Source organism: Xiphophorus maculatus, chromosome 7 (genome assembly GCF_002775205.1).
Source record: "Xiphophorus maculatus strain JP 163 A chromosome 7, X_maculatus-5.0-male, whole genome shotgun sequence".
In the NCBI taxonomy this organism is placed as follows: Eukaryota; Metazoa; Chordata; class Actinopteri; order Cyprinodontiformes; family Poeciliidae; genus Xiphophorus; species Xiphophorus maculatus.
The window spans coordinates 12,469,737-12,493,835 of record NC_036449.1 but is presented as its reverse complement, the minus strand read 5'-3'; the positions used below and the strand labels follow the sequence as shown (position 1 = coordinate 12,493,835).

At 38.1% G+C, this 24,099-nt stretch overlaps 2 protein-coding genes across 4 annotated transcripts; one reads left to right on the top strand and one right to left on the bottom strand.

Moving 5' to 3' along the window:
• Nucleotides 1-477: 477 nt before the first annotated feature.
• LOC102230260 (DCN1-like protein 1) lies at nucleotides 478-8,559 on the bottom strand. The gene is made up of 7 exons (XM_014468417.2): nucleotides 8,482-8,559; nucleotides 6,359-6,575; nucleotides 4,773-4,941; nucleotides 4,323-4,453; nucleotides 4,160-4,242; nucleotides 1,421-1,517; nucleotides 478-1,329 (listed from the first exon to the last, which is right to left on the bottom strand). The coding sequence occupies exons 1-7, from the start codon at nucleotides 8,482-8,484 to the stop codon at nucleotides 1,250-1,252; spliced, it is 780 nt and encodes a 259-aa protein (XP_014323903.2). The 5' UTR covers nucleotides 8,485-8,559; the 3' UTR covers nucleotides 478-1,249.
• Nucleotides 8,560-12,641: 4,082 nt separating this feature from the next.
• Nucleotides 12,642-22,827, top strand: tfdp1 (transcription factor Dp-1). Of its 3 annotated transcripts, none has more exons than XM_023336209.1 (12): nucleotides 12,642-12,729; nucleotides 14,791-14,871; nucleotides 16,990-17,056; nucleotides 17,238-17,353; nucleotides 18,534-18,655; nucleotides 19,587-19,752; nucleotides 19,854-20,000; nucleotides 20,100-20,168; nucleotides 20,689-20,840; nucleotides 21,074-21,240; nucleotides 21,439-21,514; nucleotides 21,604-22,827. In XM_023336209.1, the coding sequence occupies exons 2-12, from the start codon at nucleotides 14,860-14,862 to the stop codon at nucleotides 21,740-21,742; spliced, it is 1,233 nt and encodes a 410-aa protein (XP_023191977.1). In that variant the 5' UTR covers nucleotides 12,642-12,729; nucleotides 14,791-14,859; the 3' UTR covers nucleotides 21,743-22,827. The 3 variants fall into 3 exon arrangements, with proteins under 3 accessions (XP_023191977.1, XP_014323916.1, XP_023191978.1); XM_014468430.2 differs by lacking the exon at nucleotides 12,642-12,729 and adding an exon at nucleotides 13,875-13,973; XM_023336210.1 differs by lacking the exon at nucleotides 12,642-12,729 and adding an exon at nucleotides 14,045-14,406.
• The last annotated feature ends 1,272 nt before the right edge of the window (nucleotides 22,828-24,099 follow it).

The window sequence follows — 24,099 nt, the reverse complement described above, 5'->3', positions numbered from 1 at the left end:
AGAAGGCTTTTTATTTAGCTAGATGACACACAATTGCCCAGAAAAAGGTGGGGGAGGGGCTGCACTGCAATGTGTGTGCTGTATATATATATATATATATACTTTTGAAGTACAAATACTTCAAAACAGTAGAATTAGTCTTTATAAGCATTAGAAATAAGGAACAGACTTTTTTTCTTTTTTAACCAGCTGCTAAGTAGTGTTCAGCAACAGGTGGGAGAGGGGCCGGTCTGCATTAATCTGTGTTGGACACACCTGGAGAAAACTCCTCACTTGGGCACTTTTTCTGGCACCTCAAATGTCTTTAAATAATAATAATGATAAATAAATAAATTGCAGATATAAAGTTTTGAACCTGAAACATTTCAGAACCTCGTTACGCCTCGACAACCGGCCCATGCCTACGTACAACCACTCAGAACCGAAATTACTCAGAATAATGAACGAGTATCAGTTATCTAAATTAAAGCACTGCCATTACTTTAGTGAAACTTTATTTCTGAAACCAGCCCGAAGTGACGTAAAATGATTTTAGAACATGCTTTCAATGAGCTCACAACTCCATGACTGGACATCCACCGAACAACTAAACCAACAGCATTATTATCCAGAATATTGAGGCATCACCGTTTAGAGATCTGAGCATTTACTGTACATAAAACAATCATCTTTTTGCATTTATAAATTGAACATAATTATATTATTCTTCTTATAGCTCTCTTTGTTATCTGTCCCATTAGATACAGTATGTACAGTTAAAAACTGCAACAGTTCTGTTGGTGCTGGTGTCGCGAGCACTCTGTCCCAAAGCTGGAGTTAAGACATGGGATGTTTGCACAGTCACACAGAGCTTCATATACCAAAACAAAGATGACCTGGAAGAATCTTAAAACACACAGCTCTCTTCTGTCCTGTCCGTTTAAAGAACGCACAGCGGGTGAACCTCGTCTCGGTGCTGTGTCCTCGTTGGCCCAGTGGTGAGGCTGTAGCGCTCCTCCCGGAGCAGAGCGGCGGGCCCTCCGGGACGCTGAGACACTGGCGATGTCCGTACGGCGCCTCCGTCTCAAGGAGACCGAAAATGTGGCCAGTTGTTTCTCAACTCAGCTCCCTGAAAGACGGTTTCAAGTGCTTCTGTTTTCTCTTCTGAAGTCTACAGTTTTTCCACTTTTCTTTTTGTACAAGTCTTAAAAAAACTAGGATGTCGCTGTAAAAGAAACAATGTTCTGGCTTTCCAGGGTCGGGATCGGATTTAGAGAGTTTTACGTTTGGATCCTGTAACAATTGGTCGAGCGAATTCCACAAAATCATCTATAAGGACCGGCCATGCACCTTAAGAGAGAGGAGAGATACACCATTAATTAACTAGTGATGGAGCAGAGAAAATAGACGCTTCGTGTGCATTTTGTTACTACAGACTCACCTTCCTCATCATAGTTAGACATGTCATCTGCAATCATGTTACCAAAGTCCAACAATAAGTTCCACGTGTCCTTTGGGATGGATCGTTTATGATGTTCCTGTAACGGACAAGTGCTGATGAAAATACAGCTAAACATGTAGGTTTACACCTCGTTTTCCCCTTGTCTTTGAAACAAATATATCTTCATATCACAACAGAGCACACTTCTTTGAAGCAGTACATTACTGATGGACCAACTTGTCGAATTAAAACCAACAATTTTTTTTATTCCAATCCATCCGGTTTATCTCTCCGTTTCCAATAGTGGGACATTTTAAGGAAAATTAGATTATTTTAAACTTTTCCCAGCATCTGATGGTTTTGTGTAGCACTTTAACTTTGTATGATGTTATGCATGAATAATAATATATTTGTCTAACCTTTTGTTTCTGTTATAAGTTTCAATTTAGCAACCACCAACCGATTCTAAAGTTCAGATTAAAGATCTTCTTGTGTTAACATTTCAGATTTCTAGATTTTTAGTTAGCATTGCTTTAAGTAAACATGTCAACTTTTTTTTTAATAACCAGCGGGGCTGTCGGGACACTAACCAAGTCAGGTAATAACTTCCTATCTAATAGCACATTAGGACAGCCTCCGTCTGGCATCCTGTATTTTTCTCTGAACTCTTCCCACTATGTAAAGGCGCTCATGTCTACCAGCCTACAGTTAATTATGGGGCTTTTCAATCTTTCTCAAACACCTAAGCACGATGCTTCTCCGGGAATTTTAAGTTGCTCTTCCCCTCATCAGCCTTAGCTTAAGCTTTTGAAACATTTCTGACCAAAAAAAAAAAAAAGATGCTGAAATTATTTTAAATCTTCATAAAGTTTAAACCCTAAACCTGTTAAAAACGATGAGAGTTAAATCTTTGTGAACAAGCTCTACATTAGCCAACGGCTTCCTCATGAAAGTTTTTGAACAAAAAAAAAAACAAAACACAGATTTATAAAATATTTACCCATATTTCATCTGTTAGACTTTTTCTACATTTGCTTGTTGAGATCCAACGGTTTCCAGCCCAAATTCACCTACTGCCAAGGTGCATGGAGAACGAAAAAACAAAAGTCCTGATGAGGTGAAGACTGCAGTAGTCAGAGTTATGTATTCTGCGATGAACTGCCTGGACTACAATAAAGGTTATTTTTAAGTAAGATGTACTCTGGCTCTCTTTGTCTGCAGGACATTTGATGTTGGCAGGTAACACAGTAACAAGGAAGGCAAGTTACTGAGGAACTACAAGTTGTAAGTTAGCTACAACGCTTTCAGTAAACCTTCTTAAGATAAGAGTTTTTCCAGTAGCTGGATAGACGACCGATTATCTGCATCTGTGTTTGCTTCACCACATTGCCACTTCCTTTTCTTCTAAAACGCTTTCCCATTAAGTTGTTGCAACAAACAAACACTTAATGGGAAGAAAATTGAAGGCTCGCCTGTGCTGGACAAAAGATATTGTCATAATTCAATAACGTTGGAGAACTTTGTAAGCAGAAAGAGTTTCCCATAAGATGCTCTATACTTGAAATGTGAACACTACTAGCACTTGGTTAATGCACAATGTTTATTTTGTTTCCTTAAAATATGTAGTTCAGCTTAAGTGTGCTTATTATTTGTAGGATAAGCTTTAAAAATATTTATCATGCGTTATCTTTAACAGGGCTGAGAGTCACTGTATATTATAGCCATGCAGAGTGTGAATGTATGGTATTTTAAATAATATGTCCTATTGGATGCTACATCCAAACAATCCTTTGTATGCTTGATTTACTGATGGACAATAATTTTGGCTTAATATATCAGGCAGCTCTAATTTCTAAGTAAAAAAAAAAAAGCCAGTGAGATTCATCAGCAACTGTTGTAATGTCGGCTTTTACGCCCCTGTGTACAACACAGGTTTTCATAGAAAGGTCCAAGGGCCATGTTAAGCAGATCCTCGACTACAAAAATGAAATATATTAGGACAAAACTACAACTTTTCAATTAAAATCTACTTTAAACATGTTAGATGCAACACAAAGTGATCATGTTTACCAAACGTTCTGGTTTCCTTCTATTTTCATGGTAGACAGGACCACATCTTCTCACTAAATTACACTCTAAAGTACACCTTTGTGCATCCAAATCTGTTTTTAATTGCTTTATTAAAACCTGGATAAATACAGCAGGTGTTTTAAAATTAAGACTGACCTAGATCCTGTTTTTAATTGCTGAGATTAGACCAAATATATATTTTCGGTTTTCTTCATTTGGGCTCAAAATGACGTTTTGGACCTACAATCCAATTTACACAAACAAAATCTGATTAGTTTACTACTTTTTAAAATGGGTCAAGCTTAGTTTATTGTTGAGGAGATAAAATGAAAAAAATGAGAACATTTCTGGTGATTTTAGGTTTTAAAAATGTAATTTTTTTTTCAGCACACAAGTACTTTTGAGCTTATGATTTTGGCCCATGTGACAAAAAGTTTGGACACCCCTTGCTTAAGATGTCTGGACTGAACCACAAACCCACAGATTGAACCTCCAACAATGGATTGTGTCCAGTTTCTTATCTTTCAAATTAAAGCTGAACTCAACCCATTAAGTAATTTCAGTTCAATAATGTAATGCACAAAAGCTAGAGATTGCACAGGCTTTCAAATCGGGTTATTGTAGAATATGAATGATGGAAAATAAATTATTGGCACCATTTTCACTCACCAAAAGAAATCTATTCCAAAGATCAAGGAACTTAAATCGTCCTGACAGAACCAGGTTCCAGTAGGCTACAGCCATCTCCAAATCTGCAACAAGAGGAATAGCTCAGATTTTTATCTGCTCAAAATGAGACCTCGTCTGCTGACATTCGTGCCATTTAACCTACCAAGACCTTTCTGTCCAGGATTTTTGGCAAAGTTAAAAGTGAACTGGTAGAAGTCTTTGAACTTCCCGCTGTCTTTTAGCTCCTGCTCTAATCTCGGCAAAAGGGCTTTCAGTTTTTCTGGACTGTCGCACCTAAAACAAAAACAAAAAACAGTCCAGTTATGTCAAAAATAATTACAGGCTGGCATAACCCAGCCAGTCGTGACAGGACCGCCTGGCTGCTGAAGACAAACTGGCCGACAGACTCAGAGACACAAGCCTTAAAAGTCAAAACATCGCAACTTTCTCATTGAGTCATCACACGAAGACACAGAATACCCAGGCTGTGGGCGGATCTATATTTAGCCGGCCTTCCCTCCCTTGGAGCTACAGCAGGAGAACCACCAGGAGATGAGACTAGGAGTGCAAAGCAGGCTGCTGATAAATAAAACAAAAAAAAAAAAACACTCACCCCAGTTCTGTCATTCCATCCATGAACTCCTTCTTGGTGAATTCGCACTGAGTGGCGGCGTGAAACTTCCACGCAACGACCAGCACGGTGATGCTGGCCGGGTCCAACGAGAGGTCATCACAAAACTGCTGGATCCCGTCAATGCCAATCTTATTTTCATCCTGGGGATCTACCGAAACAAAGAGCTGGGTTACTTTCTCCGTTTTGGATAAAACAAAAGCGCAACTATGTGAAGCTTTCTACATCAACCTGAGACAGTGATGCAGAGATTTACAAAAAGCTTTGCTTGATAAGATAAGATAAGATTTATTTGTCATTGTCATCAACAGATTACAACGAGATTAAGATTTGCTCGACTCGAGTTAAAATGCAGGTTATGTGTATATACATAATATACAATATACATATACATACATACATAAAAAAGATAAGTTATGTTATGTCACAACCAAAAACTCCGACAAACACAACGTAGCAACATCGATATGCAGTGGAATGTAAAATACAGACAATGTGGAAACTTTTCAACAAATAGAAATCAGAAGTTTGGCTGGAATTTGTGTTCAGCCCCAAAACGCCTTTGACTGCAATAACAGCTGGAACTCCTTTCCTGTATTATTCTAATTTATGGAACTAGGAATAAGACATTTTTGCTAAATCACTCAAGCTTAGTCAGACTGCAGGATAAATACGTCTGAGATTCAATGCTCGATTCTTGCAGCTGATTTGGACTTTGACTGGGCCATTCTAACACCTGAATATGCTTTGACCAATGACAGAGCTGCACAACATACCAAACTGCAACTTTGCTTTCCAACAATACACTTGGACAGTAGGATGGACTTGTCTTTTATGCCTACAACGGATATAGATTTGCATATCCCAAATCTGAAAGCTCAGATAGAGGGGCAGGGACATTATGATGATGGAAAAGAAACTTCTCTTCATTTAAATATTAAACAATACAAGTGGCTTGTGGTAGAGGGGTCTTCTTGTAACTTTCTGAGGGCCACTCTTCCATAGAGGCCAGATTTGTGGAGTATGTGACTAATGTTTGTTCAGGTTCTCCCACCTGAGACGTGGATACCTGCAGCTCATCCAGAGTTATCATAGGAATCTTGGATTTTTCTGTCGTTAATAACAAGTTGCCATCCTACCAAGTGGACATGCCTGGGTAGCTTGACATTTACAACCAATCCCTACTTTAAACTTCTCCTAAATGTTATCTGCTGTGTTCCTATGTCTTCATTAAGCTTCATTAAACTAATTTTCTCGAACAAACCTCTAAACTCTTCACAGAACAGCTGGATTGATACCGAGGTTATAATAAATGACTAATTAGGTGACCGCTGAAGGTAAAAACAGTAATGAAAGCTAATTGCAAATACAAACCACAATTCACTGAACAGCTATTGCTTTTTTTTCTACTACATAATTATTCCCTACTTTGTGTTGGTCCATCACATAAAATCCCAATAACATACACAGACGTTTGTGGTTATAATAGAAATGTTTAATGGGTATAAATACTTTTAAAGAACTGCGGTAAGAGCATACAGAGCAGGATGTGAGTTATCGAGCCTTACCTTTGTAACGATTGTAGAGCTGCTCCAGCTTTTTCCGGTCCACCGAGGTTTTCATGGATTCCTTACAGTAAAGCTCTGGATTCTGAAAATAGTTGTCCGTTGCAACTTCTAGTTTCCAGTCATTTTGAGTGAGGCAATACACGGCCGTCTTCTCCCCAGCCTGTGTGAAGGACATGAACTGCCGTACCTTGTCCCTCTGTGAAGACTTCAGCTTATGCTGCGCAGACACGGGACGGGGGTGGTCAGAGACGAGCGGCATCAGACGGGGCAAAGCAGAAACCAAGGCACAAACACAGAGAGACACAAGAATGAAAACAAACAGCGAGATGCAAACATTAAAACACATTCAGGAGGCAAGAAATCACTCAAAAACCCATACGTCAAACACCATCAGTAACCCCGACAAACAGGCGTTTAACAGGATGGTATTTATACGCTGTGTGAGAGCAACACAGGCTCTTCTGAAGAGGGATGTTGTGGGTACTCAGAGCACATGCTGTACCCCTAAGGGCCCCGCAGATAACTACAGTCACAGACGTAACATGAGGATGGAAATAAGATGCCATCACGACGAGCCAGAGGTGCAACAAGTCTGGAGTGTAACGCAAGCACTGTGCCGAAAATACTGAGAAATATAAAAATAAATAATTCAATCAAAACAGGCAGGGAGCGCAGATTACAGGAGAGACTTTTAACTTTCAGCCAGCTCCAACCAATCATATATGAGTAAAGAATACTGAAACATAAAAGTGATATAATACTAGTTTACAGGAATCTATGAGGCCCAGAAGCTTTCATAATACCTTAAGCAAAGCTGCACATGACTATCTTGTTTCCAAACACTATGGTTCAAAACCAAGTGAAAACTATTAGCATACCGTTGCCAGTTTAAAGTCCTTCTAATGGGATATTAAGGTGCTGGAGAAGAGACCGGTTAGACAGCAATGTTCTTCAGCTGTATGGACTATAGTATACAGTAAAAAGCATTGCCTTTTGTCCACCTGTTGCTGTGCAATGTTTGACAGCTGGCTGAAGAAAAGACAACTACATTTTTCTCATGCAGAAAAGCCCATATCGGCTGTCACTCTTTTAAAACACACAGCTAGAAAGCTATTAACTGGAAAGCTGCTTTAGATAAAAGCAGTTAGCCCATTTTTGTTAAAAATCTTTAGGTTGTTATCGGGATACCTAGTTTTTTTTTTTTTTTTCTCCAAGAGGTTACCATATGGTGACAACAGTAACAGTTCATGGTTTCCAATGAACTGAATTATGGATTAAATCAGCTATAGTGCTACTGCTCATTTAGGTAACTTATCAAACTTAGCTTGGATGTGCAGATTATCTCTTATGTTTTCATTTCAGATGAAAGATAAGCAAATGCGTCTGGTTTTTTAACCTAAAGGCTGAACACAACGATGCATCTGTAGAAATATCCGTAGGGTGCATAAAATTGCACTATGCTTTTTGTCTTCTAATATTTCTAGCTTTACATTATAAAGCAAACTGGTCCAACTGAAGAGATGCATCTAGACACTTCTCTGCAGAGCAGCATTTCCTGAAAGCGAAGACTAAAGGTTGAGTTTAACGAGCTGCTATTGACCCGCCTGACATTTTTACTGATTTCTGTCATTAATCACGCGTGGATTAAGATGGATGTTCCGTTTGCCTTTAAAGACCTACCCGGTCATCATTGGGAAACATTTGGGTTAGCTTTGTCTACATCCCAGCTAGTAACTTGCACAGGCTAACGCTAGCCGAGTTAGCCAGAATGTATTGACAGCAATCATGAGGATATATCCTCCGCACAAAAGTGTCAGTGCTGTTATGAAGACGGCCGAGATTTTAGTGAAACGACACCGTCCGTGTTTGAGGTCCAGCGGTTGACCTGCTTACAGCCGAAGTTACCAGACTGCCAAAAAGGGACGTGTGGCTAATGCTGCTAGCTGCTCTCAAAATATCAACTGACCTTCCCTGAAACAGCAGCGAAAACAATTAACTGAGCACTGTGAGCCTCACAAAACGCGACACATCATGCGCTTCGACATTATTCCATCAGTCTTGATAGATAAGCCTTCGTGGCATAAAAGCCAGTGCCTGGGTTTGTGTTTATTTTGGTTACCTACCATTTTTACACCCGCTGTTTGACCAGTTTAGTAGCCCGTCTGTTGCTCCACGTGCGCATGCGCTTAGGAAGTAGCTGAGCAGAAAGCAGAGGTTTGCAGCATATGTTCTTGTGTGAGTTGCTTTATTTCAGTGACCAAATGAGGATCCTTTCAGATCTAAACTGAAAGGAAAAGTAAAGCAGCTTGCGTGACAATTCACAAAAGTATTCTAATATTTATAAATTATTATTTGGTGTACACCTTGCTGTAAAACATAGCTTGCATAAAGAAACAACCTAAATTCTTACCCTGGCACACTTCCACCTGCTTATCTTTGCAGGGTCATGAGGGACTAGTGCCTATCTGCAGCAGTCATTGGGGAGAGGTGCGGTACGGGGCCACAGCCCATCACAGGGCAATCGTTGTTTTTATTAAAAATTATTTAAGTATGTGTGTGTGTGTACATTTTCGCAAAGTGGGTCCTCGAGGGCCGGCATCCTGCACGTTTTAGTCTTCTCCCTGGTGGTAATAACGACCTTTCCAGCATGTAAATGTTCTTAGGCCATCTAATGAGCCATTATTGGATCCAGGTGCATTAAACCAAGGAGAGAACTAAAACATGCAGGATGCCGGCCCTCAAGGACTGACTTTGGGCACCACTGTCCTAGAAGGAAAGGGGATCAAGGAAAAGCTCTAGTCTTATTTAGATCACATTTGTCTCACAAATTCCAGTTTGTTCATGTTAATGATAAACCTTCACAAACTAAGGCTATTTGCAGGGTTCAAAGTTTGAGCCAATTATGCTACACACACACACGCCCACACACCCCTATACAATTATGATAAAACAGACACGCATATAAATGTTTTCTCTTAGGAAAATTATCAGACCACATCATGGAATGACCTTCCAGTGTACTGCTGAGAATACTAAGCTCTGCTTTTCTACAAAGCCAACTAGACTACAAACAGACACACTAAGTCCTACCATCTTAAAGCCATAGAAGACTAGAGAATTTTTAAATGCTATGCTTTTAAACTCAGATGAGACAGAAGTTGTCATTTTTCAACCAGTACATCAAGGAGAAAACCCCCAAAAGTATTAGATATGTTTCTGTTCAGGGTGTGTTGCCTCCCCCCCACCATGGACGGATGAATCATGTGATGGATCACTGTTCAATCCATCATCTGAAAATGGAAAGAGTCAACAACTTAGGTGGAACAATGTAATTTTATGACAACTAAAAATTGTTTTCTCCATAAATGGAAGAGTGGCAAGAGGGAAGCCAAAATTTGAAAGAAACCCATGAGACATCCCACATGGCTTTTCACAAGTCATGTAAGGAGACGCAGAAAATATGTAGAAGGATTTTTTTCTGATGCTAAATTATGCTCTCAAAAGATGTAAGTACTACTAATTTCAAAGAAAAAAGTCAGTCAAACATTATTTACGCATAATTTATACTCTATAATCAGTGGAAACTTATTATTGGAACAATGAACAAACCCTTCTTTAAAAGTATTTTTATGCATGTTCCCTCTGTTTTCTCTTTTTTATTGATTAACCACCACACATGGTCTTACCTTGTCAAAAATGCTTCTTTATTATTTCCAAAAGTATTAACACAAAACCTTAAAAAGAGCATACACACTAAACACAGTTTGTACCTAAATTTGATCATTTATAGTACAAGGTTGGCTGGCTGGTTGACGTATGACGAGTCCTCAAGGACAGACTCTACACTTCTGCAGAAACACTCATCTAAAAGTTATGGTATTCCTGCTCAACCACGGTTTTACTTCAATAATTTGAAAGAAACAAAACAGAAACATGTGAACCAAAAATAAATCTAAAAACCAAAACTAAGAACATGAGTTTCCTAGAGAGCTTTTATTTTAGTGCTTGGCTTACATTTTATTTCGAATCAATATGTCAAACTGATATAATCACTGTAAATAAAAAAAAACATACAAAATAGCTTTTGTCTTTTTTTGAGTTTTTTTTATTTTTTATTTTAAATGTGGGTTTGACTAATATATTTTTCCTTATAGTTAATATTTATCCTGAAAAAAGCATTGGGAGACTAAAATTTTGTCAACAATGACACATGAGTCCATGTTATTATGGATAAAAAGTTACAGAGTACAGCTAATTTTTTAAGCAGTCTCAAATTTCGCTTTGAACTGAGCTGACAGAAGGCGCAGCTCGGTTTTATCTCATGCAAAAATGAATCCACCCCGCCACAAGTGTTATGAACACACCACACAGCAGCGTCACTGATACTGTATCTGTGGACATCAGCTTCCTTTTTGCCATCACTGTCATTTTATAGTGAAAGGAGTGTAAAATAGACAAAGTCATGGACTGTAGTGATATTTTGTATGCAGTATCCATGTCCCTTACAAGCACTTTCAAAGGCTTTAGATTATACTTTATATATAAATTTCTGCTGGCTTTGTCAGAAAAAATAAGCTATATTGACTGAGTTTTGTTTAGGTGAAATTGAGGATAACAATATTTGTATTGCCAGTGTTATGAAAAGAATTGTTTTTGTTTTTAATATTGCTTATTTTGAGCTTATGAAACCTGAATTTACTGGCATGACTCACAAACAACAACCCCCAAGGGTCCAAGCACAGACCCCCGAAGAAACGCTTCATTAAACAAAAACACTACACAAAAGCCACACAGCAGTTACACTAAACAATGCAAAATTCATAATTGTTTAGGTTATTGCTAAAATGTGCAACAAAAAAATACAAAACAAAGTGAAATGAAATTAAAAAAAATATGATTTTGATACATTTTTAAAAAGGTTATTTTGGAGCAAACCTCACTAGTATTAGTTGGTGGTGACTTCTATTATTTTGGGATGTAATAGCAAAAGTTGAGTCTCATGTTCCTCTACAGCTCTTGTAAAGAATATTTATCAAAATGGCATTAGATGACAGGGGTCCACAATCGATGGCTCCAGAGCTACATGTGGCTCTTGAGATTCTTAAGTGTAGCTATTAATAAATTGACTAATAATGCAATAAAATGAGAAATGTTGTACATGGTGAAATATTCATACAGAGTAGCACATCCTCATATAGTGAGATTTCAGTTTTTAATAATCTAAATTCTCTGTTTACTTTACTACTTGTTTATGAAGATATTTACAAAAAAACTCCAAGAGAGGTCAACTGTTTAGTTCAAGTCTACCAATGTGTAATTTAGTCATGGGATAAATCCAGCTGCTCTGTGATGATTAGTACAGAGAACATTAGCAAACAAACTGACCAAGAAACACATCAGACAGACCAGGGATAAAGTTTGAGAGAATTTTAAGCAAGGTTAGGATATAAAACAATACTAAAATCTTAAGAAATGTTGCAACACACTACTCAACAGTATAGAAAAAATATTTTGTTCAGTAGGGACAGAGAAACTGGTCAGAGTAGATTAAAATTGTATGTGTTACATGTAGGGAAATCCAGATAGAAAACCTGCTACAGATCTGCTAATTATAAGTTAACTAGCTGATTAGGGTGCAACATTATATGTTTCCAACATTTCAAGTTTTCAAAATATTCTAATTTTCTTAGACACTGTATTATTTTGGGTTTAAATAACATAAATGTACAAGAAAATTATAAGAAATACTTAAGTAATAAATCTATGTAAGACAAAAGTCTCACTTTCTGCAGTAACATTATCTATCTATCTATCTATCTATCTATCTATCTATCTATCTATCTATCTATCTATCTATCTATCTATCTATCTATCTATCTATCTATCTATCTATCTATCTATCTATCTATCTATCTATCTATCTATCTATCTATCTATCTATCTATCTATCTATCTATCTATCTATCTATCTATCTATCTGAAGATAAGAAAAAAATCCTCTTCTCTTATGTTTTAACTAGAAACTTGATCTAAATGTACATTTGATTGCCTCTAAAGCGAGCAGTTCATTCACTTGAAGGTTTGTTTTGAAGCAGGAAAACACGACAAGCAAAGTGCGGGAAAGTGAACAGCACTGTCCCACTCCTGTGCAGTAGATGGCGCCACACGCACCTCTAACGCTGGCTACTCTCCACCAATCCCACGAGATGTAGCGTGTGGGCAAGGACTTCTTTACTGTTTTGCTTTCGTCTCCTCCACGCTGGCCAATCAGAGCAGGCTGAGGCGAGACACCGCCAAGATCAGATTGTGAGAGGCGCTGCTGTGAGCTGGGCTAGTAACAGAGTGCGTTTGCTAACTTGGGAAGTACACCGGTAAGATCCGTTTACTGACTTGTTGGGCGATACTGGCCCTCCGCGGCACAAAGCTCATGCAATTACGCATTCACCGATTGGATATTTTAAATTTGCATTAAAAACACAGACTCGTAGTTTACAGCGTGAACTTTGAGCTAACAGTAGCGCGGATCTGGATGACAGCTGGGAGTTAGCTTGTCCGCTAGCAGCTGGGCTAACAAAGCAGCGGAAATTACAGTTTCTCAACTAAGTTAGCACCTAGCTAAAGTAACCAGCTGGTAATTAACAGATAACTAGTTATTGATCTACTTTATGCAGTTATCTATTCTTTTTTATTATTGGAGTCTTCGGCTTCTATTGCAATAATATCAATAATTGTGTTTGTTTATGTGAAAATAAAAATGTTACATTTTAGGGCATATGTGATGTCTTTGCAAAGTTTTGAATTTCCTACTTTAAAATGAAAGTGTTTATAATGTTGACGCCTTCGCGTTGTTTTTGTAGGATAGGCAGTCATTACAAGATATTTAACCTTATTTCGTAACTTAAAACAAAGAAATTGCGCTTCGAAATGTTTGAGAAGAAACTATTTGTTTTTAAAAATGCACAGTCTGTAAGATTAATCCAGTATTATCGATTAGTTTTGTTTTTGAGGGATTGGGAGGTAACGCTCACACTCAGACGCGAATAACAGATTATATTAGCAATCTAAAAACAAATGTATACTTAGGAGTAATGTATATATTTTGTAAGTTTTGTTCGCTCTTTCAATTTTGATATTTTTCATTCGCCTTAACCTGAATAAGCTTATTTTATACTGAGGCCGCTGAATTCACCTTCAACCCTTATAAATCCTTTTTGATGAACCAGGATGGCTTTACTCAATTTTAATATAGCAGCTTTCCAGAGGGAAAAGAGTTCAGACGTCTGGGTTATTATTTTGTTACTTATGAATAAAAATAGTCTTCGGTAGTTGGCCAGCACCGATTGAAAACTACCAGCTGCCATACTTGACCAACAGGCAAATCCTGGCATCCCTTACTGAATTAGCGCCCCCCTAAAAAAGCGTGTAATGTAAAATAAACGCTCTGGGTAAATACTTTATCATCTGTGAAATATATATCCCTTCGATTTATTTGTAAAACGGATTAAGTATATCGACATTGCCTAGTTTGTTTCCTGTTTAGATGGGATTTAGACCTCCTCTTCCTCCATTCTCAAATGCCAACAACAACAGCCGTCGAAGAGACGAGAGTGCACTCGTAAGTGCACAGGTTCACCACTTTAACTCTGTTTAACGTGGTGAATGTCCATTTATTTTTCACAGTGGCAGCTCTTGTTCGGACGAGGCTGTGCTGTGCAGCAGGGGAGCAGGGTTCTCTGAATTTGTTGTGAATCGGCTCAAAGCGTGCAGGAGCTAACTAGTAGCAGGCTAGCAGCAGCGAGCTGAACCTGACGCTCGCTGTTAGCAGGGACGGCTAGCTAGCTGCAGTCAACAAAAGATTTCTACATTGCTGTCAACATGTGATGTGAAGGCTGCTGCTGTGGCGTGAAGCCCGGCTGTCTGTAGCTATATAGCCCTGTCGGTGAAGCCACGTCGGTAGTTTTGCGGTGTTGTGATAAAGTTAGCGTGCTTTCGTGACCTGTAGCAGAAGTTGGACGATGCCTCTCCTCCGGACGTGCTCGGTACCTGAAGTAGGCCTTGTGCACTCTTAGCGTTGTAAAAGTTCAGAGCATCTAGGGATGGTCTAATGTGCTTTTCTACATGCAAAATGTGTTCAGATGTGTCTCTCAAAGGCTCTCGGGGTCAAAAGTAAAACAGATTGATCATATCTTCCGTATGTTTGCCAATATGAAGGAGAAATTGGAGCTAACCAGAGAGATGTAGTTAGCTTTCTATAGTGTGCTCCCAGTCAGCAAATTGAACTGGGCCTTAGTTCACAAATAAGTTCAAATGATCCTTTGAAAACATGCGAATATACATCTGACCTGTGGTTAATTATTGAAATATATTATTTTTGAGTAAAACTAGAAATGTTCCAGTCATTGTAATAATTTATTCTTCTTTTTATTTTGCAGGAATCTGAAGATTGAGTGATATAATTTTTTAAAATCCTGACACAGAACTCCTTTTGGTCCTTTGGGATCATGGCTAAAGATGTAAGTATATGTGTACGCCTATAAAGATATATATATAGATATTTATATATATATATCTATATAGATATCTATATATATATATATAGCATCTTATTAGATTAAAATCCATAGTTTAATTTCTGCTACTTGAGAATAAAATTATGCATTTACATCAGTTTTGAGTTGGGGCTAATCTGACCCAATGTCGGCACCAGACCTGAGTCTGATTTAATTATTGGACTGAATATCAGGCTGAGGCCACCAATGTAGACGGCATGGTCCAGTGTCATGTGGGTCACATTTTGATATGGTTTTACTGATTATTAATTTTTTTATTAACTTTCTATTAGATTTTAAACTGCTTCATTTACCAAGCAACTTCCAGAAGTTTTTATTTATAGTTCCCAAGTCAGTGGGAGCTTTCTACCAGTTCCACCCTCATTTCTTTGCTAGTTCATCTCTTCCTAATTAGTTTTCATACATGCAAACAAACAATTTAATATCCATGTACTTAAACCTTTGAAGATAATTTTTTTTCTCTTTATAATGAACTGGTAAAATAACTTTGACTGATTATTTGACTTAACTTAAGTCTGGCTTGTTTTATTCTTTGAAAAGTTTGAATTACAGCTTTCTTCATTTATTTTGATTCTGATGCCTATTGAGGCTGGATCATTTCTATGAAATATTCAGATTGTGACTCCTGACCAAACCAAAATGACTTGGTAATATTATTTACTGGTGTGATGAAACCACCTTTTCTACCTGAGACAAGTTGAGTATGAAATGACCAAAACTACAAAGGTACAAAATAGTGAAATGACCTGCTACCTTTTTTCCTTTTACGGTAAACAAAATAAATAGTAATTATGTTTTACTGAAAACATAATTACTATTTATGTTTTAGTAATTAGTAATTCCTAAAGGGGAAATTCTAAGCTATGAAAACACACATAACCTTTTATCCGGAGTATCTGACATTAAATTCTTCTAAACTTTTTCTTGTTTAGGTCAGTGACGATAACCAAAAATTGTTCCATCTACCCAAAGCCAGAATGATGAGATAATATTAAACTTACTAAGTCTTTAATTCAGAAAAGATCAGATGAGGATGTGGTGAGTTGTTAAGGTTTCGACAAGTTAATTTAAAACACTTGAGGTAAATTTAGGCACAGCTTTAAACTTATTTTAAGTTCAACACTCAAAGCACATCTCCTTCCTTGTGTGATGTCATGAAAACATCAAAATAAATCATTGAGAATTGTGAGCCTCCACAAGTCTGCTTCATCCTTAGGTACAACTTCCACATGTCTGAAGTTGCAACATTCATCTGTTCAAATTATTTTATGCAAGTATATCTTTAATACCTTTCAGAAAGGGGATGCCATCTGTATCCCAGATTTAAATGTTTTTGTTTGAAATTATCTAAATCACCCGAGAGCAAAAACCGGTGGAGAAAATTTTGTCTGAAGCTGTGAACCATGTGGATGTTTTGCTGCAGGAGGGACTGGTGCGCTTTACAGAATGGATCAAAGTCAGGAAGTTGAAGTTTCGGCACAAACGGGTCTTGAAAATGGACTCGGACTCTAAGCATTGAGCGAAATTGGTTTGTGTCTTCAGGACAACAATCAGTACTTTGGTGTGGCTGTCACAAAGCCCTAATCTCAAGCTTGTAAATCTCGACCCAGTAACAAAAGTTCTGTTCAAAGAAACGGACTAAAATACCAGCAAACTACAATAAAAAGCCTAAAAGGAAACCCAAAATGTTTCATCCAAGTCTTACAGCCTAAAGGCAATTCTACTCCATCAAACACTGAGGAATGTAATTTTTTTAATTTAAAGAACATACGAGAAAAGTCTCTAATAGAAATAATTTACTTAATCTTAAGTGACCTAAAAAGGGAAAAATTTAGTTTGATTTACTCTTGAGAATGAGACAAAAGGCAAACTTTTATGCTTTATGTAAATTTCAATTGTAGACATTAAGACTTACATTCATTTTGCCTTCGATATTTGTAAATATCAAAATCAGCAAATCATTACAGAGAAATGGGTTTGTGGCTAAAATGAATAACGAGGCTAACTTAAAGGAAATATGAGTTGTTGATGGATTGAAAGTGTAATTTTCTTGTTTTACAGGCTGGTCTAATTGAAACAAATGCAGAGCTGAAAGTTTTCATCGATCAGAATCTGAGCCCTAGCAAAGGTATACCCTAATATTTGTTTCTTCTTCAGTATTTAAATAAAACTCTGCATATTTTTGAATGATTTTATCTAATCCATTCCCGTAGCATACACACAGCATTCCTTGTTGTTTGAAAGTGAACAACAGGGGGCAATGGAGATTCATTTGCTCCTCATCGCTGCTCTCCTTTGTCTCCTCTCAGGTGTTCTGTCCTTGGTTACTGTCCAGCCTACAGTTGCTCCCAAACAGCTTCTACCCAAAACCCTCGGGCCGTCTAATGTGAACGTTGCTGCACACATGCAGCATGTGCCACACATGGTGAGTGTGCATGGTTATAAATCTCTGTAAGGCCACCACAAGAAACAAATTACAGCAAAATTTCTCCAGATCTTAAAAAACAAACAAACATAGTTTTGCTTCATCTTTCGTAATGTAAGCCCCCCTATTATCATTGCGAGGTGACCGGGCAGAGGGTAGGTGCAGGCAGTTGATCCTAAGCTCATCAACTCTACAGTCAGCAGGATTACACCCATCATCTCATTATGTTGAAGCAATGTATACACAACGGAAATCAGCTTACATATCACCTTAGCGAAGGAATAGATCACCTATCCTCTGGAGGCCTACTCATGTTGATGTTGGTGGGGGTGCACATGTTCACCAGAAGTCCAGAAACGTTTTCCAGAAAAGCAGAAGTTGGATGGTCTGATGCTTTGATATGTAAAGGAGACTCAGGACCGAGTTTAACAGATTGATTCAAGCCTTCAGACTGAGCAGCTGTAGTTTCTCTATAACCTGATATGAGCTTGCCCTTGAATTAAATCACCTGCACTATCATAGTCAAAGGTAAAATTCACAATGCTGTTGAATATGAAATATTAGATAGATAGATAGATAAATCTTTATTGTCATTGTCACAAGGACAACGAAATTCAAAGGGTGCCATCAGTCAGTGCACATGCCCAAAAACAAAAAATAACTGTTATTACTGACCCTATCAGTAATATAAGGTCTTAAAAAGCTTTGTTTCTCTATGGTTATCAAGTTTTTGTCTTCCAGCGTCATCTTCCATTCTTTTTCGGCTGCTCTATTAATAAGTATTTATAAAAATGTACTAGCTGTTAAAGTAGACAGATACTTTATTAAGCCCATGTGTTTTGCAACAGCAGCAACAACAAAAACAGGCAAATGGGTAAAAATGATAAAAAAAAAAAAAAGTACGTCGCATAAAGTAACCTGAACTTGAGTTGCATTCAGTCATTTTAGCTTTTTAAATGCCATAGACATTAGCTGTTTAAGAAAGCTCCTTTCTAATTGAAACTTTTAGTTGTTGTCAGACAGAAAATATTACTTCACTGTGTTAATGTAATCTAATCCCTGTTAAATGCGTTTTTTTCTAAAGAATATCAGTTAAAGAAGATAAAATTTTCCGTTTACTGCCCCATACAGTCGCCGGTCAGTCTAATTGTTCTCGCCAATTCTGCCCTCTCCTTTGCAGGTGATTGGAACGCCGCAGAGGCCGACGGTATCGAACACAATTCTGGTAAACAGTCCACACACGCCCAGCTCCCAGTTCCTAACTCAGACCCAGCCCGCTGATGCCTCGCCCTGGTCGTCAGGGTGAGTTATTGCTGAGCTTTGTGAAGCTTAAATTCAACATAAAGTACCTTGCAAAAGCATACATACTCCCTGCATTTTTATAGCATTTTGTTACATTACATGCAAGCAAAACTTGAGAGTATTTTATTGAGATTAAACAGCATTAACAAACACATAAAATGGCATAATCATGAAGTGGGAGGAAAAGAATCAATAGTTTTAAAATACATCTCAAATAAAATGTAAAAAATCTTTTGTTTTTATTGAACCCCTACGAGTTGATTGTATGTTGAACCCAATTTATTGAGTAACAGCTGCACATGTGTACAAGCTTACGTACACTTTTGCTCTTTTTTGAAAACACCTGATGCTCTTTTGCATTGGATGCAGAACCTCTCTGCGTAGCCATTTTCAAATGTTTCCACAGATTCTTAATCAGCTTAGATCTGGAAGCATAATTTGATCTAAAAAATTTCGCTGTTGCTTTGGCTGTTTGATGCCATTCTTCTAGTTCTCGTTATTTTGAGGATACTTTTTCACTTTTTCTTTCAGTCACGTTTTGGTATGTTTGCAGTTGTGGCAAATTAGTAAAATTTTTTGATTGAACTATGTTGGATGTTTAGAGCTTGGGATATTGTTTTTTCTTCCCCCCAACTCTGCTTTCTCCTTGACCTGCCAGTCATAATTATTTTTTGTTCTTCATGAATCTCTATTTACTCTATTTACATGGACTCTATTTACTACTTATTTAAAAAAAATAAAGTATATTATTTTCTTTCTATTTCTCACTTATGTAACCATTATGGGTCTTCCCCATAATGTTTGAAACGTAAAAAACTTCAAGGTGTGCGAGTGTTTTTGCACAGTATTCTTGTCTTCCCAAGTGAAGAAGTTCTCAACGGGTCACCTTGTTCAGACGTGTAGTGACTGGGCGGGGGGGCTCTGTCCACAGAAAGCGGGGTAAAAAAGGGGAGAAGAATGGAAAGGGCCTGCGGCATTTCTCCATGAAAGTGTGCGAGAAGGTGCAGAAGAAAGGAGTCACCACCTACAACGAAGTGGCAGACGAACTGGTGGCAGAATTCAGCTCTTCAGACAACCACATGTCACCTAATGACTCGGTGAGTGTTGGAGTTTTCTCCAAAGCGAGACGGCGGCAAAATTGATTCAAAATCGGTACTTTGTGGTAATTAAGCAATTTTCTTTTCGTCTTTTTCCCCAGCACGTTTATGACCAGAAAAACATACGGCGGCGTGTTTACGACGCGCTCAATGTGCTCATGGCCATGAACATCATCTCCAAAGAGAAGAAAGAAATCAAGTGGATTGGCTTGCCCACCAACTCCGCACAGGAGTGCCAAAACCTGGAGGTACAGAGGAGGAAACCTTTCCCACCTCGAAAAACCCTGTCTCCTAACATTTTACGACAGCTCCACGTCTTAGCTGCTGCTGTTTGATTTGCTCCTCAGGTGGAGAGACAAAGGCGGCTGGAGAGGATTAAGCAGAAACAATCACAGCTGCAGGAGCTCATACTGCAGGTGAATGGAGTGCTTGTACCAATCCTGAAGTGGATCATTCAGACTGAACCTTCTTTACTGATACAGTGGTGTAGTAAAACGTATTTTCTCAATTATTTGTTGTACACACTTAAATGAGTTTATACTGATCATCTAAAACAATTCTTCAGCATCTGTGGGTCAAAATTCCACAGATTTAACGCAAGACTTGATGCCATTTTTTTTGCCAATACTCAAAGGCAGTGCAATGGTGGCAGAACTTCTTATGTCTAACTTTAAAATAAATGAAGAAGCTATTGGAGTATGATCTGCAGAACAGGGAGATCTGAGAGGAATATTTTGAAAATGAAGTATATTATCCTGACACAGAACTCCTTTTGGTCCTTTGGGATCATGGCTAAAGATGTAAATAAAGTTGGTACTAAATATTTTACGGTGGTGTAAAATGGAAATCATAAGTATTTGCCTCTCTGATAAAATCAAACCCCAGACAGTAAAGTATCTGGCGGCTACTTAACAGTTCATGTTTGTGTCTTGACAGCAAATAGCCTTCAAGAACCTCGTTAAGAGGAATAAAGAGACAGAGCAGCAAGCAAACAGACCCCCACCTCCAAACTCCATCATCCATCTTCCATTTATTATCGTCAACACCAGCAAGAAGACCGTCATCGACTGCAGCATCTCCAACGACAAGTACGTGATCGCCAGCTTTTTTTATGATTTAAATGTAACTCTGGTAGAAGAGAAACTTTCACATTAACATGATTCCGGCAACTTTTGAACTTGTGCGAAGTCCACACAAGGAAATTAAATGGCTGAATTGCCTCATTACGCACTCAAACGCGACAGAATCCTCTCTAAGGCATTAACATTGTGGTGCGAATCTGATGTTTTACCGTGTCTCCCGTTCTGCTCCTTGTCTCCAGGTTTGAGTATTTGTTCAACTTCGACAGCATGTTTGAGATCCACGACGACATTGAGGTGCTAAAGCGCATGGGCATGGCCTGTGGCTTGGAGGTGGGGAAGTGTTCTCCTGAAAACCTAAAAATTGCACGAAGCCTGGTGCCAAAAGTCCTGGATCCTTATGTTATAGGTAAAAGGTTTCAAACTTATGCCAGTGTCAGAAAGAAATGCGGTTAAGATGAAAATGAAATGGAGAAACAGTTTGACTACATTAGGAGACATTTTCATTCATGTCAGGTTATTTAAATCTATTCAGCAGTTTTTAGCGAGTAAATAGTTCAGCAGCCGTCATGTGTTCACCGTATTTGTCCAAATAATTTTCTTGAAGAGATGTCAAAAGGCCCCATCAGCAACGTCTACATCACTGGAGGTTCTTCTGCCAATGGAGGTCGTTACACTGCAAGGTGGGAAGCAGATCTTATTATCTTATGTGTGTGTTTTTTTTTTCAGGTTTATCTTAATTTTGACCTTAATTTCTGCTTTTACTTCGTAGTGACGGCTGCACTGACGGCACCATGGCGTCCAGCTCAAACGACTCTCACTACAGCGGGTCTCGTGTTGAGACCCCCGTCTCTTACATGGGGGACGACGACGAGGAGGATGAGTATGAGGAAAACGACGACGAAGACTAACCCTCCCACAGCTCGCCACTCCAACGAGCGCAGTCCTTCAAACCACAGTCACCATGGGAATCGAATCTCCCTTTTTTTTCGTGTGTGCTTCTTGAACACCCCCGGCCCCCCTGTCCCTGTGTCCCATGCCTGTATTTCTGTCTGGCTTTCTCAGGGCTGTAGATGAATATTGAACAAGCAGAGGCAGCGCTCTGCTCCCGAATCACGTGCACCTGCACCACAGCTCTGGGGGGAGGTGCGATCCAAGGGAACTGTAGGCTTTTTCGTTTTTCCTTGTTTTTTGGTATTTTTTTGTTGTTTTTTTTTTTCTTTTCCTTTTGACTCTGCCACCTGAAGTCTTTGTACGTCTAATCCTGTTTATCAATAAGCCATCCCACTATAAAAACACACTGCTGTTGGAGAATGTAAAATGTACCTGTTTAAATAGTTACTCTTTTATTATTTTGCTATTAACCTTTGGCAGACAGACATTATGATCAAAATGTTCCCTAATATGTCTGCGTTAACGTGCTGTTAGTCACCTCCGTGGGTCTTGGAACGGCGTCCCTGGTCGGGACTCCGTCCGACCCGTCGGTACATTTTCGTTTTGTGTTCTGCACAATGATTTAAAATAGTTTCCCCATTGAGATGGGTTGGCTTCCTCCTGTTTTGTAGGCAGCTGCTTTCTGATCCTGTTTGCTAGTTTTGTTTTGTATCTGTTTGTTTTTATTTTATTTTTTTGTATTTTGGAGTTGAGGAATTTTTCACCGCCGCCCTGTTGACGCCTCGGTAGTGTTTACAAAACATGGCAGCAGCGAGGTAAAGACTCATAACCCAGGCTCCTGATAGGTAAATAAGCTTTGTTTGTTAATTAAGTATATAAATCCTACAAAGATTGTAGCTTATAGTATCCTTTAGAGGCCAGTGGTTAAGATAGACCTTTCAAAAATTATTGATGTAACACAATGTGTGGTTGTATAGATCTTTGTGTATTCCCTTCAAAGATCTCCCTTTTAAAACTGAGCAACACATGTACTGACTCTTCCAAATACCTTTTCTGTAATCTAATATAAGTTTGCAAATTAAAATATAGATTGTTTTAATAAGTTTGCATCAAGTGCTTTTGTTGGAAATGGAGACTCTGAAGTTAAAGACATGCTGGATCTCACATTTTGTTTTATTTACCTTAACCCTTTCATGCATAGTGGTCACGACAGTGGACAGCTATCTAAAAGGCATTTTCTTGTGCTTCTTGTGGATTGTTATGTTATGAATGCACACAGACCACTGAAGTGGACACTAATGCATCCTAAAATACACCATCAACTACTGGCCATCAGCTGCAAATGCAAGAAATTATTTTTGTTAAATCCAATATGGCCGACAGACAAAAAAGCATGCCAACCGACGCTACTTCTACTGTAGACGACTCTTGCAGGTAAAAAAAAATATAGTGACATCAGATGACCCCTAAAGAACAATACTACTGATGTATTTTTCAAATAACTTTGTATTTGGAGAAAATTACAATTGATCACCTAAAACAAATAAAATACAATTTTTTACAAAAATTTTTTTCATGCCTTAAGAAAATGAAAAAAAAAATACTGACATAAAGGATCATAAATCATGCATGAAATGGCTAAAGGGCCAAATATTTCTGAGCAAATCATCAGCTGATGATGTAATTTTAACAATCTATTTTCAAAGCATTTACAAAAAATATATGCACAGAAAAGTCAGTCACAAATCAACCAAAACTGCAAAGCTAAAACTTAGTACTCTTCAATTGCCCTTTTGTCTTTTTCCTTAAAATTCAAGTTGAAAAGGTAGGTAGTGCAAACTTGGGTAATGTGCTCTATTTCTGCATAGCAGCTGTTTAAGAACGGAAAGTAAAATGGTAAAAAGTGAAGCTAATTTGTTTCTGCAAAGTTTAGGTCAGTGGAGAGAATCTGCCCGATTGTGCTGTGAAAAACCAGCAACTTTATTATTATGGATTTCTTCTGTTTATACTTTTTGTTAGACAATCATGTTTCAAGCCATCAAAAAAGGTAAAATTAATAAATACAAAAGTGGTTTTCTAATTACTTACTTTACTAAGGTGGAAAATCTATTAAAACCAACATGTCTTGCATGTCTTATATTAAATCTGACATCAATATGAATTTCCACACTGAGATTTGACATCAGACATAACTGTAGAATCAGTTTCACAATATAATGTAGGCTATCTAGAAATGCAACACATAATGAATTCATGGAGTTAAAAGTATGAGAAGGATTACAAAGCAGCTTCTAAGGTTTTGAGACCACAGTGAGACCTGTGATCTACAAATGGAGAAAACATGAAACCTTCACAAGAATGACCAACCTATCAA

What these genes read in the sequence shown, in the direction of transcription:
- LOC102230260 (XM_014468417.2), bottom strand. An exon ending in GATGGAATGACAGAACTGGG is followed by an intron (nt 4,454 to 4,772) that starts GTGAGTGTTTTT and finishes TTTTTGTTTTAG; the next exon opens with GTGCGACAGTCCAGAAAAAC. An exon ending in TCCTGGACAGAAAGGTCTTG is followed by an intron (nt 4,243 to 4,322) that starts GTAGGTTAAATG and finishes CTCTTGTTGCAG; the next exon opens with ATTTGGAGATGGCTGTAGCC.
- tfdp1 (XM_023336209.1), top strand. An exon ending in GCCTCGCCCTGGTCGTCAGG is followed by an intron (nt 18,656 to 19,586) that starts GTGAGTTATTGC and finishes CTCTGTCCACAG; the next exon opens with AAAGCGGGGTAAAAAAGGGG. An exon ending in TGCAGCATCTCCAACGACAA is followed by an intron (nt 20,841 to 21,073) that starts GTACGTGATCGC and finishes CCTTGTCTCCAG; the next exon opens with GTTTGAGTATTTGTTCAACT.